Here is a 15478-nt window from a genome sequence, read left to right on the forward strand (position 1 = left end):
TAAAAAAATATACTAATCCACTAAAAAACGTTATTTTTTCAGGAAATTAAAAACACACGAACGAACGCCAAATAGTCCAACTCAAGTTTCAGGAACTACCAAAGGTCACGGTTCCGGTTGGATAAAACTGCGGTATGCAACGAATATATTTCGCAACTAAACCTGCTCAGTAAACTGTATTTTGATAGCCTCGTCTGATTTTAGGCAATCAAAAAACTAATTAAGATTTTAAACACGAATTCGAATTGGTATTACTTTATAAATTACAGATTCCAAAATAAGGTTTTCATTTCGGGGAACCCCCAATATGAAAAGTAAACAATATGTTTTATTTTTTTACGAAAGAACAACATCGCTATATGATAATTTTCTGCCAATAACATTAATTACGACCAATGTCTGAATTAAATGGAATAAAACCAATGTCTGAATTAAATGGCCATATCTAGGTGTAGTCATAAATGCTTCCTTGTAAATTGCAGCCAAAGTGACAAAATGCTTTTTTTGTGAAACTCGTATGCATCGACTTGAGTTTACGTTTTTGTGAAAGTTTCGTTGCTTGGTGGTGCTGTTGCAACCAAGAATTATTTATTCCCAAACACATTATGGTTTGTCTTAGGAATTGCCCCTAGCAGAATTCTCTGATCTGCTTATTGGACTGATTCTTGCTAACTTTCAATTTATGCTGCACAAAAAATGAACGTAAGGTTCGACGGAAAACGTGCGCTAGTCACTGGGGCTGGAAAAGGTAAATGTTTTTGACAATTTTTAGGGTGCTTCTTTTGTTCTTTAATGGTTATGTAAAGACTTGTTGTACAAGTTCATTTAAAACTGACAAAGCGTTTTCTGCACAAAAGTTGCTTTATTATTTGTGAAAAGGTTGATTTTAATTTATACAGGTATTGGGAGAGAATTAGTAAAAAAGTTGGTGGAATGTGGAGCTGAAACAATTGCTTTGAGTCAAACACAAGCTAATTTAGATTCACTTAAGCTAGAGGCAAGGGCAAAGTTTGTACACCATGACTTACATTTAATAATCATTGTCTTTTTTAATTATAAATGCAACTCGCCATATTTTTGGAATTAATATAGTGTACCAAGCCAGGTAAACAAAAGCTTACACCAAATAGATACCAAACAAACATTGCTAGTCAAAAAATCTGTCTTTAAATTTTAGTGTCCATCTATAATTCCTATCCAGTGTGATTTGTCAGATACTGATTCAATCCCAAATGCTTTGAAGGACTGTGAGCCAATTGATTTGCTTGTTAACAATGCAGCCTATGTAAAGGGTGATGCTTTTTTGGATGCCAAGCTGGCTGATTTTGACAAGTAAAGATATTAAGTACAATTTACAATTAATATTACAATACATAATGAATACGATAAAAAACAGAACAGAAATATGCCAGTAAATTTTTGTTTAAGTCTTTATATCACATCATTGTATATTTGAATCATATCACCAAAAAAAACGTAAAAAATACTTCTACATTGTCAGTAATTGTAAATATATAAGTAGCTGCAAATCCACAAGGCTGTCTTCAGTGCATAAGTTGCTAAATACCTTACTTAATTTATATCAAATGGGTAGGTTGCATATTCTACACATTTTCATCTGTTTTCTCTTTTAGGATGATGGCCATCAATGTAAAGGCTCCCATCGTTATTTCACAGGTTTTGCAGTTCTCTGTTCTTTGCATTTCACCTTTTTGGCAAATTAATTTCTTTTAAATAAAACACAGATTATTGCCAAAGGAATGATTAAAAGAAAAACAGGTGGCAGCATCATTAATTTTTCAAGTAAAGCATCATTGAGAGGAATGCAAAACTATTTGCTTTACTCCGCCAGTAAAGCTGCATTAGATTCTGTGACAAGGACCATGTCTTTGGAGTTGGGACCCCATAATGTAAGAAAGCTGAGTAAACCTTTGGAACACTATATACGGATCTGTTCATAAGTGTGGCCTTCATATCACTGATGATGGCATGAGCATTTGCCGAAACGTTTGAACAATAAAGCATGTCGCTTTTTACGTCTATTTGGGCCGTTATTTTTACCATTAAACTTATGAGTATACCTTTTTTACTATTTCTTTGCTAACAGTTTAATGATATCAATGTGGGTTTCTTTTAGACTATTTGACATGAATATTAATAGCAATGTAGAGTAAAATTGGTTGAAAAACGTTTCCTTGAAAATGACAAAGGCTTTGAAACTTTTGCATGCAGTAATCTTTTTTTGACAACTTTGTAAACATAATGCAAGGAGTAATATTGTTTTTTGTTTGTTAGATAAGAGTGAATGCAGTAAACCCCACCACAACCAAAACTGACAGAGCCAAGGTTGTATGGGGAAATCCACAACTTGCTCAAAAAGTAAAATCTGTAATACCACTTGGTCGAATAGCAGGTTGGTGTTACAGTACATCTTTGTCATATCTATGTGTAGCTTTAGAGTTGAGTTCACCAGTGAAATATAGCATGGGATTTGTGATTTAAAAGCTTGGAAGTGAAGTATATATTTGTGTCAAAAATAAACATATTTATGAAACATATAAATCTTTACCATAAAAACATACTTTTAATAAAAATATTTACTTTTATTATGTTTATGTTGCAGAGATTAGCGAAGTTGTTTCTGTGATTTTGTTTCTGCTTAGTGATTTTTCAAGTATGGTTTTGGGATCATACATTCCAATTGATGGTGGTTGTGTCGCAAATTTGATGACATAAAAAGAAGGAAGGTTGTATATTAAAGCTGATTACAAGCAAAAAATAATTAGTTTTTTATCTACTTTTAATTACTTTGCACTAATCTAAAGTCATTGCTTTTTTTCATGCACTTAATTCACAAACATATTAAGACTTAACAAACCAACAAACCAAAATAATTTAAAGTCAATTAGCAATGGAAGTATACTGTGTTCTTTTCAAAACACTTTCAACATTTTCAACTTGCTGCTTTGGGTGTTCAATCGTGGGTTTTAATATAAACTTGCTTGGCTATTTGTGGCAAAAGCTTTCGATTTTACGGGCCAAATTGTGACGCTAATGCTGTAACCTAACAGAAGACCACAATGACATAGCACATAAAATTGTATTAAAACTTGTCACTTTGTCTAATAAAAGCTTGGAACGCTCTACTTCAATTGTTTAGTAAGTTCAGGGCAATGAAACTTTATTACATTTCCAAAACGTACCTAAGTTTTTACTATCTTTTCAGGATAGTAATAAACCTTTTTACACTTTTTTGAACCAAGAAACAATTATTGTGGTCTCATGACTCATCTCATGTAAAATTTCATTGTGCCATTGTGGGGCCAAACACCAAGAGTCAACGAAAAATATGTTGGCCAACGGTCTGCCAACCAAGTCTTGCTATCTAGGATGTAACCATTTGTCAAAATGACCTTGAAACTTTATGACAATTATAAAAAGCCACAGGAATAATAAAAAACGATTGGAAGTTGTGTATCACAAAAACAGCAGCTGCGTATCGCAAAAAAGAGATAATTAATGATAACATATAATTTATCCATCTATTTTACGATGTAATAATGGCATTAGTGGTGCTTGTCACACCTTTGCGTCGGGACTCCAAGCAGCGCCGTTCCGGCAGTAATTATTTCAACACTGTTTATAACCTGACACCCAAACAGGTTTGTTTTACTTCTGGGGAATCCCTTATGGCGCAGTGGTTCTCAAAGTATGGGTCGCGCAGGGTCAAAAAATGGGTCGCGCTATGGTGATTCAGTTCTGCCCAAACCAACTTTTTTATTTCATTTTAAAGTATTTTTAATTCTCCATCATGACTGAATTATTGCATCATATGCTTTTTATGTGGCTTCATCTCAGTAACTTGGAGTATTGCATCACAAGTGGTTTTCTGAGAGTTTTGATGGCAGAGTGAAGCCATAGCCAAGTACAGCCTCACTTAACCACGCTGTACAGTAAAATAAACCGATCATTACCGCTTACAGACAATAGCCTTCCAATTTCACTTTTACGCACATGGCGATTGTAACGTCATAGCACGGGAAACAATAGGACAAGTTAATCATGCGAAACTGAACTTGGAGATGTAACAGTTAGCGTTCAAGGATGAGTTAGTATTCGTACAAGGAAAAAACAAACACATTTTTTGTTGTTTGAGGCTTGGGTCGTGAGATGCTCATAAAGTTCAGATTTGGGTCGCGCTCAAAAAAGTTTGAGAACCACTGCCTTATGTCGTAAGAAAAAGGTGCAATATATTTTGACCAACTTTCGTAATATGATTTGTACAAGAAATTTCAATGATGCCTTTATGTCGAATGACGCTTGCATATAATGGAAATCAAAACAGTCGATTGAAGGAAGCACGCAAGCGTTTCCCTTCTAAACCACAACCACGTCGCATGCTCACGTAAAATCGTGACCGCGGGCGTTTTGCCTTCCTTCTTAATCTTGGTTTAATGACTCACAACACACGAGAACACGCTTAGTTGCAAATAGAGGGATTTTTGTCACACCTAAAAACGTAAAATTGTCGTTTTGGTTTTCACTTTCCTTTTGATTCAAGGATTTATTTAGATAAACAATAATGAACGTAAGATTTGACGGAAAGCGAGCTCTGGTCACTGGGGCTGGAAAAGGTAAACATTATGGATTTGATATGTGATCATGTAAATTTTCTTTTTATGTTTAAAACTTAAGAAAAGTACTTAACAATTCAACCCTAGATTTCTAACGGTGTCAAACGAAGATCTTAAGATCTAAGTAAAACTGTCAAACGAATTGTAGCTTGCAAATAGTGATGCACCGAACCCACCTAAAAAGGTTCGGGCCGAAACCGAATATTCAGCCGAATCAGGCCGAACCTAAAAACCCGTTCTTGTGGATTTTTTTAACTGAATCTTGTGTTGTTGATGCAAGTGAACTCAATTGTGACAAACCAAAATTACTTTCACAGTGCGGAAGCTTTACTAAACTTGCAATATTTTGCTGACAACATGGCTCGTATTGTATAGAATAGATACAACAAACAGTTAATTTATGATGTTTCGCATGGGCGAAAATGAAAGTTTGCGTATTAATTTCATGCAATCAAAAAGTTCGGTTTCGGCCGAATTTTCAAAAAAGTTCGGCCCGAAACCGAAACATCGAAAAACAGCGTATTCGGCCGAAATGTTTCGGCCAACCAAAACTTCGGTGTTTTAAATTAGTTTCACTAGTTTTAAATTGTTGTTGTTTCATTACTTTTTTCAAATGCAATATTCAGCCCGCATTTTTTTGGGTCAAGTACCCCCTCTTGCCCCTACGTGCTTGGTACAAATCATACTAAATCTTATTCCTTCGCACCAAACTTGAACCCTTTAGTATGATTTTATTATTGTTCATTTAAATGGACACAGGTATTGGAAGAGCAACAGTAAAAAAGTTGGTGGAATATGGAGCAGAAACAATAGCTGTCACTCGCACACAATCTGATCTGGATTCATTAAAGCAAGAGGCAAGGCTACAGCTTGTGTAGACACACATTTTATGATTGCATAAATTCTGTTTGATGTATAATTGCAACTCATATGATTGAGGGATTTAAAGTTTTTGGATTAGCATTAATAAAAGAACTTGGCCTAAAATGTCCTAATTAAATCAAAGTAAAGCCCTGTCATAAGATGTTACACGCAGGCTGTCATCCGGAAAGTTGAACTGCAATTTTTTTTCAGTGTCCCTCTATAATTCCTATCCAGTGTGATTTGTCAGATGCTGATTCAATTCCAAATGCTTTGAAGGATTGTGGGCCAATTGATTTGCTTGTTAACAACGCAGGATTGGCAATGGGTAGCCCATTTTTCCAGGCTACAGCAACAGATTTTGACAAGTAGGTGCACGAGATCAGCGTTTGCAATACCTATGTTTTAATGTCAGATCCCACTTTGAATATATCACAAAGAAAATAGGCTGAATCCTTATAAATATATGTAGTTGAAAGTATTCCGTTTGTTATGTTTCACAAACTAAAGTTCTTCAAAGTGGGGTGCACTTGGTACTTACTTTTATACCTTGACTACTCGCCAATAAGATGACATAAAAAGATGATATTTATTCTTGTCTTATTGGTTAAGTAATTTCCAAATCCATGACGTTATTATAAACATGTAGACTTGTTGTGATGTAATATCACTTTTACCCATTATTATATGTAATAACAAGGGTTGGCAACTTACAAGCAGTGGGCCAGGTGCGGTCCACGTGAAGCTTTTAAACGACCCGCGACCGCATTCTAACTTCTTTATGTATCCGGCCCGCAACCACATTAAAAATTTGTATTTTATTCTTCATCGACGGAATGGAGTTTATGCGTTATCTTCCTTTATTATACCAAAGTTAAGTCATTCAATTTATACTTAATCAAGCGTGAGTTCACTCTTACGCTTATGGATCTTTGTGTACTATTTTCAGTTTAAATTAGAGTTAAACTATTTAGCAGGGCTATACCTATAAATACATTCAACCTTTTGCACACCACCATCTGATTTTAATAAATACAATGTAACACAGGGTAAAAATAGCTGATTATCTGATTACACACATAATGCGGGAACAATCCTTAATATTAACAACACATGTAAGATTATACAAATACAAAGCTTCACAAACGCTTAGTCAAAACCTCTATTGAGGCAGCTGTGCGAGGCCTTTATATCCTGATGCCAGCTTGCGTCGGGTGTTTCTCTCTATACACTACAAAACGAGAATACATGCGAATAAAGTTACGAGAGTTTCGACAAAGAATGCATCAGATATTCGTTTTTGAATTGCATGGTTTGTTTAATTTAACAACGCAAGCCTAAACTTTTTTCTGTCCCATCCGAGCAAACCGAGCCATATCACATCATCCTTCCGTTCGCCTGACATAACACAAATGATTGATTGTCTGTGTTATTATAACACCATGGTTAGCTTTAGCAAATCGCACCATGTTGGATTGCGCGACAATACTCTTAATTATGCATTGGATCCTTGCGGTCCGCACCCACAATAACATTACTTCTCAAGGCTGCGCATGCAAAAAGGTTGCCCACCTTTGCGTTACACTGCATTAAACTAAAAAAATATATTAAATGTATTGTATTTCAGGTTGATGGCTATTAATGTAAAAGCTCCTATCCTGATTTCACAGGTATACACGTCTTTATTTTTTTCTACATTTTAACATATTTTTGTCGTATTACCCTCTTGAACATAGATTATTGCGGAAGGAATGATTGAAAGAAAAACAGGTGGCAGCATTGTCAATGTTTCCAGCATAGCGTCATTAAGAGGAATGCAAAATTATTTGATTTATGCTGCGAGCAAAGCTGCTTTGGACTCTGTGACAAGAACCATGTCTTTGGAGCTGGGACCCCATAATGTATGAAGTGTGATTATACACTGTATGTTCTCTACATATGTTTCTCTACATCATAACTATGTACTAGAGCAGTGCTCTTCAACTGGTGTGCACGCCGCACGGTGACCCTAGGCTGCACCAAAATATGCATGGGGTGCACCAGTACGAAAAGGTATACAAGGGTGCATCACAAACTTTTAATAAACCATTGATATTTGACATTTAGAAAAAAAAGATGTAGGTTTCAACTGATGTATAGATGAACCTCTGTATTTTTTAAAATATTGATGAGTAATTTGATTTTTGTTTCAGTTTAATTGACATGATGATATGGCATAATGATTTTTGATATCGCTTTCTACATCAGGGTGGATGAGTTCGTCCTAACAAAAAACAGGTTAAAGAGCACTGTACTAGAGATCTACAAAAAATGGTTTCTAGCTACAATATGCTTTTGTCAATAAGCATCAAAGTCTTGGTTAAGTAGAAAAAAAAATTATGCACCTTGATTTCACTCAGTTTTTTCCTTTTGTTTGCTTTTTTCTCTGATGAAGTTTGCATTTGGCATGAAATCTTAGGTGGATTTTTTATGCAAATTTGGCATGAAATCTTAGGTGGATTTGGATGAAACTTTCACAGGGGTAGATGTAGATGTACCGTCTGCTCATTTGACTTAATAACCCCAGTATTTACCTATCTTTTGGCCACAATATTTTTCCCATAGTGTTTAGAATGCAGGAAAGTTGGTTTCAATCCAGATAATGCAGGATAAATTTGTGGTTTAGATAAGGGTGAATTCAGTGAATCCAACATACACCGCAACTGAAAAGGTTAAGGCTTACTTGAGTGATCCAGCAATCGCCAAACAAGCGACATCTGCAATACCACTTGGCCGCATAGCAGGTTGGTGACTCAAAAATGTTGAATTGCTTTTGTGTGCTTATTGAATTAAATTGGTATGTATTTTGTTTATGTTTACCTCATTGCAACAAACATAGTAACGTATTATCATCGTTAGGACTAACTTATGATAACAGACAATGTTTGGCGATTTTTTTGTGTTACAGAGATCAGTGAAGTTGCATCTGTAATTGTATATCTGCTCAGTGATTTTTCAAGCATGGTTTCGGGATCATGCATTCCAATTGATGGTGGAAGTGCTGCAAATATAGCAAATATACCTGAAGTCTATGAGCTACAGAGACTGATAGAAATACCTGGTTTATAGTCGTTTGTACTCACACAGAATTTACAAATATATCACGTTCATTCACCTATGTGTAATTCAGTGTGCTGTTCTGTGTCACAAGATTTGCACATTTGCATTAAACATGTGGTTATGTGCAGTATCGTAATTTTCTTTTGTAACAGTTTTCATGCGTCCATATTTGAATTAACCTTGGTTGTCTAGTTCCTACAAAATTAATCATTTTAAAACACATTGATAAAATAAGATTTGTTGATTAACTTTGGGAAACTCATGAAACCAAATTATTATGTGCTTAGACAAACGTTTGTATCCTGCCTTTGGTCATTTTTAATGGCTATTTACTATGTTCATCACTTAAACTCAGTGGTGGGATTCAGCCTGTTCGCACCTGTTCTATAGAAGCGTCTCACGAAAATTTATGAGATCAGCGAACTGGTTACTGTCAATGGACTTTTTGTAACAGAACCGGCTGAAAAATATGACATCTGTGATAAAAACGGCTGACAAAAATTTGAATCCCCCCACTGCACAAACTATGTCACCGTAAACTTTATTCCATACGTTCACATGCATTGTATTCAGAGCATATTGAATTTACCCCAGAAAAAAACTTTGTAGAAGTTAAAATCTTGTCTGATTTATCTGATGCAATACAGTCAAGCAGCCACGTAGGCATTCGGGATTTTTAGTATGTAGAAAACTGAGCAAAGGGTGTTAGTAACGCCATGAATAAACCCCGTAACAAAGTGCTTAACAATTGCACATGAGAATAACTGTTTAAGATAATGATGCAACTATAACTCATTATACTTTTTTGTAATGGCTTAATGTTTTCAAGTGCAATCAAACATGGTTTGCGCGTTTTTAAATACAAGTTTAAATTGAGAAAACATACTCTTGGGAAGGTTGTTTATTTGGGAAATCCCCTGTTACGTAATGAAGTGCACACATATTGACATGAGTTCAGTTCGCTTGGTGAAGGAATGTGTTTCCTTGTAAACCAGTACAGCTTGTCACCTAGGCCGCATGTTTATCGCAAAATCACGACTTGGCATTTTTCCTTCCAATGTTTGTTTCACGCAGCGCTATGCTGATGTTGCAATATCTGATCACCCTTAAATGCAGACGCATATGGCGGTATTTTTGCTTTACTTAAAGCTTGCGGACTGCCGAATTGTGCTTGTTTTGCTATTTAATTTAGTTGTAAAAGCAATAATGAACGTAAGGTTCGACGGAAAACGTGCGCTTGTCACTGGTGCTGGAAAAGGTAATTGTTTTTGACTATTTTATAGTAACATGTGTTGGTGTCTGGCAAGCATCGATCTTCTACCTTCAAAGATTCATATTTTTTATCAGCAGAAGATAAAAACTCGGGCTTCTTTTGCTCGGGGGCAATTTCTTCTAATGGCAAATAATAATTCAATTACTGTAAAATTGTAATCACATAGTGTATGTACGTTTGTGCGAAAATTGCCTTGCTGCAAAGTAAGTAATTCGTGTGTGGTGTTTTGTTGTAGCTATATATATTTTTAATAACGTCTCTTTTAATAAATTTTACTTAAGCTCTTATGTATTGTTTTGTTATATTACCTTCTGTGTAGTCAGATCGCGCAATTGCTTACTTTAAATTCTTAGTTGCTTAACTAGTTACACAGCGATATAACCTTAATCGTAACACATGAAGTCTTGAAAATGTTTATTTGAAACGAGCACAAACGTAATTTTATTTCTGACGATTGAAAAACAGAAAATGAATTGTGGCACACAAGACATTTCCTCACATTACCTGTGTGCAAACATGTTTTGATGTGCCTAATTGGATTTGTGCTGTTTTTTAAGCTAATTCATGCAGTAATGCTGCACCTAAAATGTTGGACAATATAAATCTCATTTTTTTAAAGAATTCACATAGGTGGTTATGAATTTGTAGTATTATTATTCATAGAAAATATATTGTCTTTTTCACATTGTACTTTTCAATGCACACAGGTATTGGAAGAGAAATAGTAAAAAAGTTGGTGGAATGTGGAGCAGAAACAATTGCTTTGAGTCGAACCCAATCTGATCTGGATTCATTAAAACAAGAGGCAAAGCTATAACTGTTTGTTTATGACTTCATAAGAACAAAAATTGTCCAGCGTGTATAAATGCAAATTGACACTGATGCATTGGTTGTTGTATCCATAACGTCCTAACTGTAATCTCAACACCACAAGTAGTTAAACACACTCACACTATCAACCTGAAAATTTATATGTCCTACACTTTCTATTTCAGTGTCCATCTCTAATTCCAATCCGGTGTGATTTGGCAGATACTGATTCAATTCCAAATGCTTTAAAGGACTGTGGGCCAATTGATTTGCTTGTTAACAATGCAGGAATTGCTGTTGCTGATATAGTTCTTGATGCGAAACCAGCTGATTTCGACAAGTAAGTACAGTGGTGTGCTGGATCCTCTTTTTGGAATTCAAAAATGTTTGTACTTTTTGTACAAAATATGTTGATTGGATATTGATAGTTAAAGATAATTTGATTTGTTCAAAGTTGTTTAATACTTGATTCCTGGCACTGGAGTGCAATTGGTCTAGTTTTACCAATGTATGTAAAATCAAATTTCAAGACTAAAAAATGAAAAAAGTTCAATAAATTTGCAATAAACCAGACAACCTGACAATATTGTGAGTATAATGCTTCAGCTGTTGCCCGACTATAAAGGTTAAAATGAAACGCACGAGCCAATAATATGCATTATGTTGTTAAGTTGGCCATACATCAGTGGTTCTCAACGGGTGGTCCATGATGACTTTTTGTGTTGTCCACAGGACATCCACTAAGTTTGGTGAAAAACTAGAGATGATTGCATATTACATGTTGAAAGAGTATCAAAATGTTAGTTGGTAATAGTTGTATCTCACTTATTGAAAATCAGTTTTGTATGCGTACTTCGATCTTGCTAAAAAATAAAGTGGTCCATGGCGGTGGTCCATGCCCTGAAACAAGTTGTCAGCCACTGCCATACATCCATAACATTGTTTTCAACAATATGAACATGTGCAATTTATTCATATTTTCACCCATTATTAAGTCATGATACCAACTAGAAATGAGACAAAAAGAAAAATTTCCCTTTGTTTTATACTCAGGTCCATGACCATCAACGTTAAGGCTCCCATTGTGATTTCACAGGTACACATGTCTTTAATTGTTGTAGCATTTTAGTATATTCAATAAAAAAAATGATTTTGAAATACAGATTGTTGCAAAGGGAATGATTGAAAGAGAAAATGGTGGCAGCATTGTCAATGTTTCCAGTAAATTATCATTGAGAGGAAGACAAAACCGTTTGCTTTATTCTGCTAGTAAAGCAGCATTGGATTCTGTGACAAGGACCATGTCTTTGGAGTTGGGACCCCACAATGTAAGAATCTAAATACATGTTGTATGTTCTGTTTATTTGCAAATTTCAACCATAAATCAGTAGTTGCAAACATTTTTGCCAATAATATTTAAAAAAAAACTTGACTTGAATGAGTTTTGTGAAAAGGACAATTTACCATTTTTATGAAATATATCATGACTTTTAAAATGTCTAAGTCAGTGGTTCTCAACCGCCGGGCAGCGTCAACTTTCCTGTCGGTCCGCCAGTTATATTACAACTCCAGATGTTGAAGGCAGAGAAATGGGAGTCAACGCTTTACTTCGCCGCGCAAAAACTTCACTAGAACCGCGTTTAACATGTATTATATCAAACTGACAACAGCAAACTTCTCATTAAAAATGAAATTTTCATACTTCTTTTGAATTGCATGTTTATGTCATAATTACATTTTGGGTTAATTTTAAAAGTCCACCGGTCCGCAAAATTTGTTTTGAAAGTTTACCGGTCCGCAAACTTAAAACGTTCAGAACCAAGGCTAAAGTCAAAGAGAAAAAGAAACCAAGGAAAGTTTACTGGTCTAAGGCATGATGACTAACAAGTTGTAATAAAAATAAAAAAATGTCCCAAAGATTAGTTTAAAAAAAAAGTTTATTCACCAAATAAGCTCAATTTAAGGTAATGTGCGGTGTAAATGAGGAAACCCTGTATTACATGCAAGCTGGTACGTAAGGAGTAATGTTGGTTTTTGATTTAGATAAGAGTAAACGCAGTGAATCCAACAGTTGCAAAAACTGATATGTCCAAAGCTGTATGGGACAATCCAGTTAAAACTAAAATGGTAACATCTGTCATACCACTTGGTCGATTTGCAGGTATCTTTTAAAACAGTGTTTTGTGACTGGTTGCTTAATCTTATTATTTAAAAATGCTAATTATGTTAAAAGGCTGATTCGGTATGGCGCCTTCAATGGGCCTGGTGTACTGTGATTTAAATATGAGTGTCCTATGATCGCTGGTCTGCATAGACGCTTCAGGGCTGATCCCAGTCATGAATTTATGTTCATCTTATGTTAAAAAGATTTATTAATTTAAACTTTCTTGCAATAAAGTATATCATCTTAAAAAAAAATTGAGATTCTAAAAAATTAAATAAAATTTAGTTAATTGAATGGATAAAGACGGATATAAATTGCTTAAATGTACATAGTATTTTGTGAGGCATTGTGACTTTTCTTACCAAAAGTATGGTTTTATAAAATGTTAGATTTAATTATTTATTATGATTTCTATATTTCAGAGGTCAGCGAAGTTGTGTCTGTGATTTTATTTCTGCTCAGTGATTTTTCCAGTATGGTTTCAGGATCATGCATTCCAATTGATGGTGGTTGTGTTGCAAATTTGATGACTTAAAAAGCGTACTAGTAAGGTCGCTACAATACAGTATTTTAAAAACTGCACAATGACTTTATAAACCAACCTAACGTAACAGCTTTAGTGGTTTGAAAGACTTGGCAAGTACTTTATATTTTATTAGTAAGAATAATGTGAAATTTGTTGAATCAAAGTGGGCCTGTGTTTGTTCTTGCTTGTCATTTGAGCTAATAAGACTTGTACTTTTTAAAGCATCATGTTGTCTATTGCAATGAACTGTTTCCTAAAAATGTGTTCAGTATTGACCTACATTTAGCTGACCTTATGTCTTCTATTACACACCGCCAAGTTGGCCGAGTGGTTAGCGCAACCGACTTGTAATCACAAGGTTGTGGGTTCTAATCCTATCTCGGTCGCTTGTGTTTCCAAGAAAGAGCAAGAAACTTAAGCGGCATTGCTCCAACCCAGTGGTTTCCGATTGGTTGAACTAAATAAAAGTCACCAACTGCCTAAAACCGAAAAAATGAAATAAAAATTGAAACGGACTTGCAATAAATAAGGCAGCTCGATGGCGGACTCATTGTGAGCATTAATGCATTCAGGCGTTGCCCGCCCACCAAGAATAAAAATGAAACAAACAAACAAAACTAAGTTCATTGTTTAACATACTGTGACCAAATTATTATTTGTTTACATTTACAAAACTAATAAGTACCATTTCAGCTAAGTTTTAACAATGTCTAACAACTAATCTGGTTCGTTCCTGTGATGGTGAAGTTTGATGCAATGACGTCACACATAAATGACGTACAGCCAATTTTATCAATTTATCACGTGATTAAATGAAATTCAAATTTATATTCAAATATGCTTTAGGTGATTTTAAATACAAATTAATATTTGAAAACCTTTTAAATTGCGTCTGGATTTGGTAAAGTTGTTAATCTGGGAAATCCCCTATCACGTAACGAAATTTACATGCCACAAGAAACCGCACATGTTGACACGAGCTGAGTTCTTTTAGCTTGTTGAAAGAATGTTTTTTTGTAAACCACAGCTTGCCAGGCTAGACCGCATGTTTATCGCAAAATCACGACCATTGCCACTTTTCCTTCCCATGTTTATTTCATGCACAGTTTTATCTAAGACGCTTTAACAATTTATACAAAAATACATGGAAAAACTGCAGGAAAAAAAGTAAAACACAAAAGGAAATGAATTTTTGTACCAACCATATCAAGAAAATATATAATTTTAATGTCAGTACCAAAAAAACAATGTATTTTGCTCCCAGCATTGCGGTTACCAATTGAGTTTCTTCCAAATGAATGAAGTGCTGATCTTATTTGTGCAACGAAATGAGCAGAAGAGATAGAGTTCTTAAACCTTTCTAATGCTTTTTTAGTTTCCTTTTAATTAAAGTTACTAGAGTGCTTGGTCTTTGTAAACTCAGAACACTATTAAATTTAAGAAAAGTTCTTTGCAGTGTAGTCCGGACATTCAGTCACTGGTTTATGTGAGGGTCCAGCAATGGTATCAGACAATGAAGTGGGTGGATTGATTTCCATGGCATTTGAACAGCCACCATGATCTTGTGTAGATGTGTGGTGGCCAAATCACTAAAGAATTCCACAGATGCAACGCCTGCATACATTTGCTTCTGAGGTGCTGATCCCTGATATATCCCTAATTGGACTACCACATAACAGGACTGAAGATGAGGCATTAGTCTGATCCAGATTGGTTGTAGAAGCCACAAACACTATCTCAGAAGATTGTAACATCATTTTGTGGATTCTTTCCATGATCAGCCTTACAATGGCACAAACATTACAAAGCGGATCTTAGCCTCAGATTCTTTAGCATACTTCTGTATTCAAGCAACTTGGTCTCATGGGTTTGTAATGCTTGAGACACTGACAATCATTGCCAAAAATACATGAAGAAAATCTTTTTCGTAGATTCACTGATCTTTAGCTAACCAAGGTTTCTGGCAGCTTTAAGCAAGTGATTGTGATTAACTGCCACACTTACTATACATGGATGAGTAGAAACCAACTTATGTGATGTTTAGTTGACTTGTTGTAAAGTTTGATCTTAACATCCATAGACACAGGACACAAAGTGTTGAATTTGATGCA

At 35.0% G+C, this 15478-nt stretch overlaps 3 protein-coding genes across 4 annotated transcripts; all 3 read left to right on the forward strand.

The window, feature by feature from the left end:
• Positions 1–559: 559 nt before the first annotated feature.
• LOC145209578 (L-xylulose reductase-like) lies at positions 560–3528 on the forward strand. The gene is made up of 7 exons (XM_080079893.1): positions 560–748; positions 900–997; positions 1178–1332; positions 1635–1677; positions 1746–1910; positions 2296–2413; positions 2624–3528. Exons 1-7 carry the CDS (start codon positions 697–699, stop codon positions 2734–2736), a joined length of 744 nt encoding a protein of 247 aa, XP_079936019.1. The 5' UTR covers positions 560–696; the 3' UTR covers positions 2737–3528.
• Positions 3529–4292: 764 nt separating this feature from the next.
• Positions 4293–9212, forward strand: LOC145209575 (L-xylulose reductase-like). Its single transcript, XM_080079888.1, has 7 exons — positions 4293–4634; positions 5394–5491; positions 5709–5863; positions 7123–7165; positions 7232–7396; positions 8161–8278; positions 8443–9212. Exons 1-7 carry the CDS (start codon positions 4583–4585, stop codon positions 8601–8603), a joined length of 792 nt encoding a protein of 263 aa, XP_079936014.1. The 5' UTR covers positions 4293–4582; the 3' UTR covers positions 8604–9212.
• A 327-nt stretch (positions 9213–9539) lies between these two features.
• LOC145209573 (L-xylulose reductase-like) lies at positions 9540–13993 on the forward strand. Of its 2 annotated transcripts, none has more exons than XM_080079886.1 (7): positions 9540–9852; positions 10575–10672; positions 10863–11017; positions 11731–11773; positions 11841–12005; positions 12721–12838; positions 13264–13993. In XM_080079886.1, exons 1-7 carry the CDS (start codon positions 9705–9707, stop codon positions 13374–13376), a joined length of 840 nt encoding a protein of 279 aa, XP_079936012.1. In that variant the 5' UTR covers positions 9540–9704; the 3' UTR covers positions 13377–13993. The 2 variants fall into 2 exon arrangements, with proteins under 2 accessions (XP_079936012.1, XP_079936013.1); XM_080079887.1 differs by lacking the exon at positions 9540–9852 and adding an exon at positions 9888–10070.
• The last annotated feature ends 1485 nt before the right edge of the window (positions 13994–15478 follow it).

The sequence above is a fragment of the Phallusia mammillata genome, chromosome 1, assembly GCF_965637545.1.
Source record: "Phallusia mammillata chromosome 1, kaPhaMamm4.hap1.1, whole genome shotgun sequence".
In the NCBI taxonomy this organism is placed as follows: Eukaryota; Metazoa; Chordata; class Ascidiacea; order Phlebobranchia; family Ascidiidae; genus Phallusia; species Phallusia mammillata.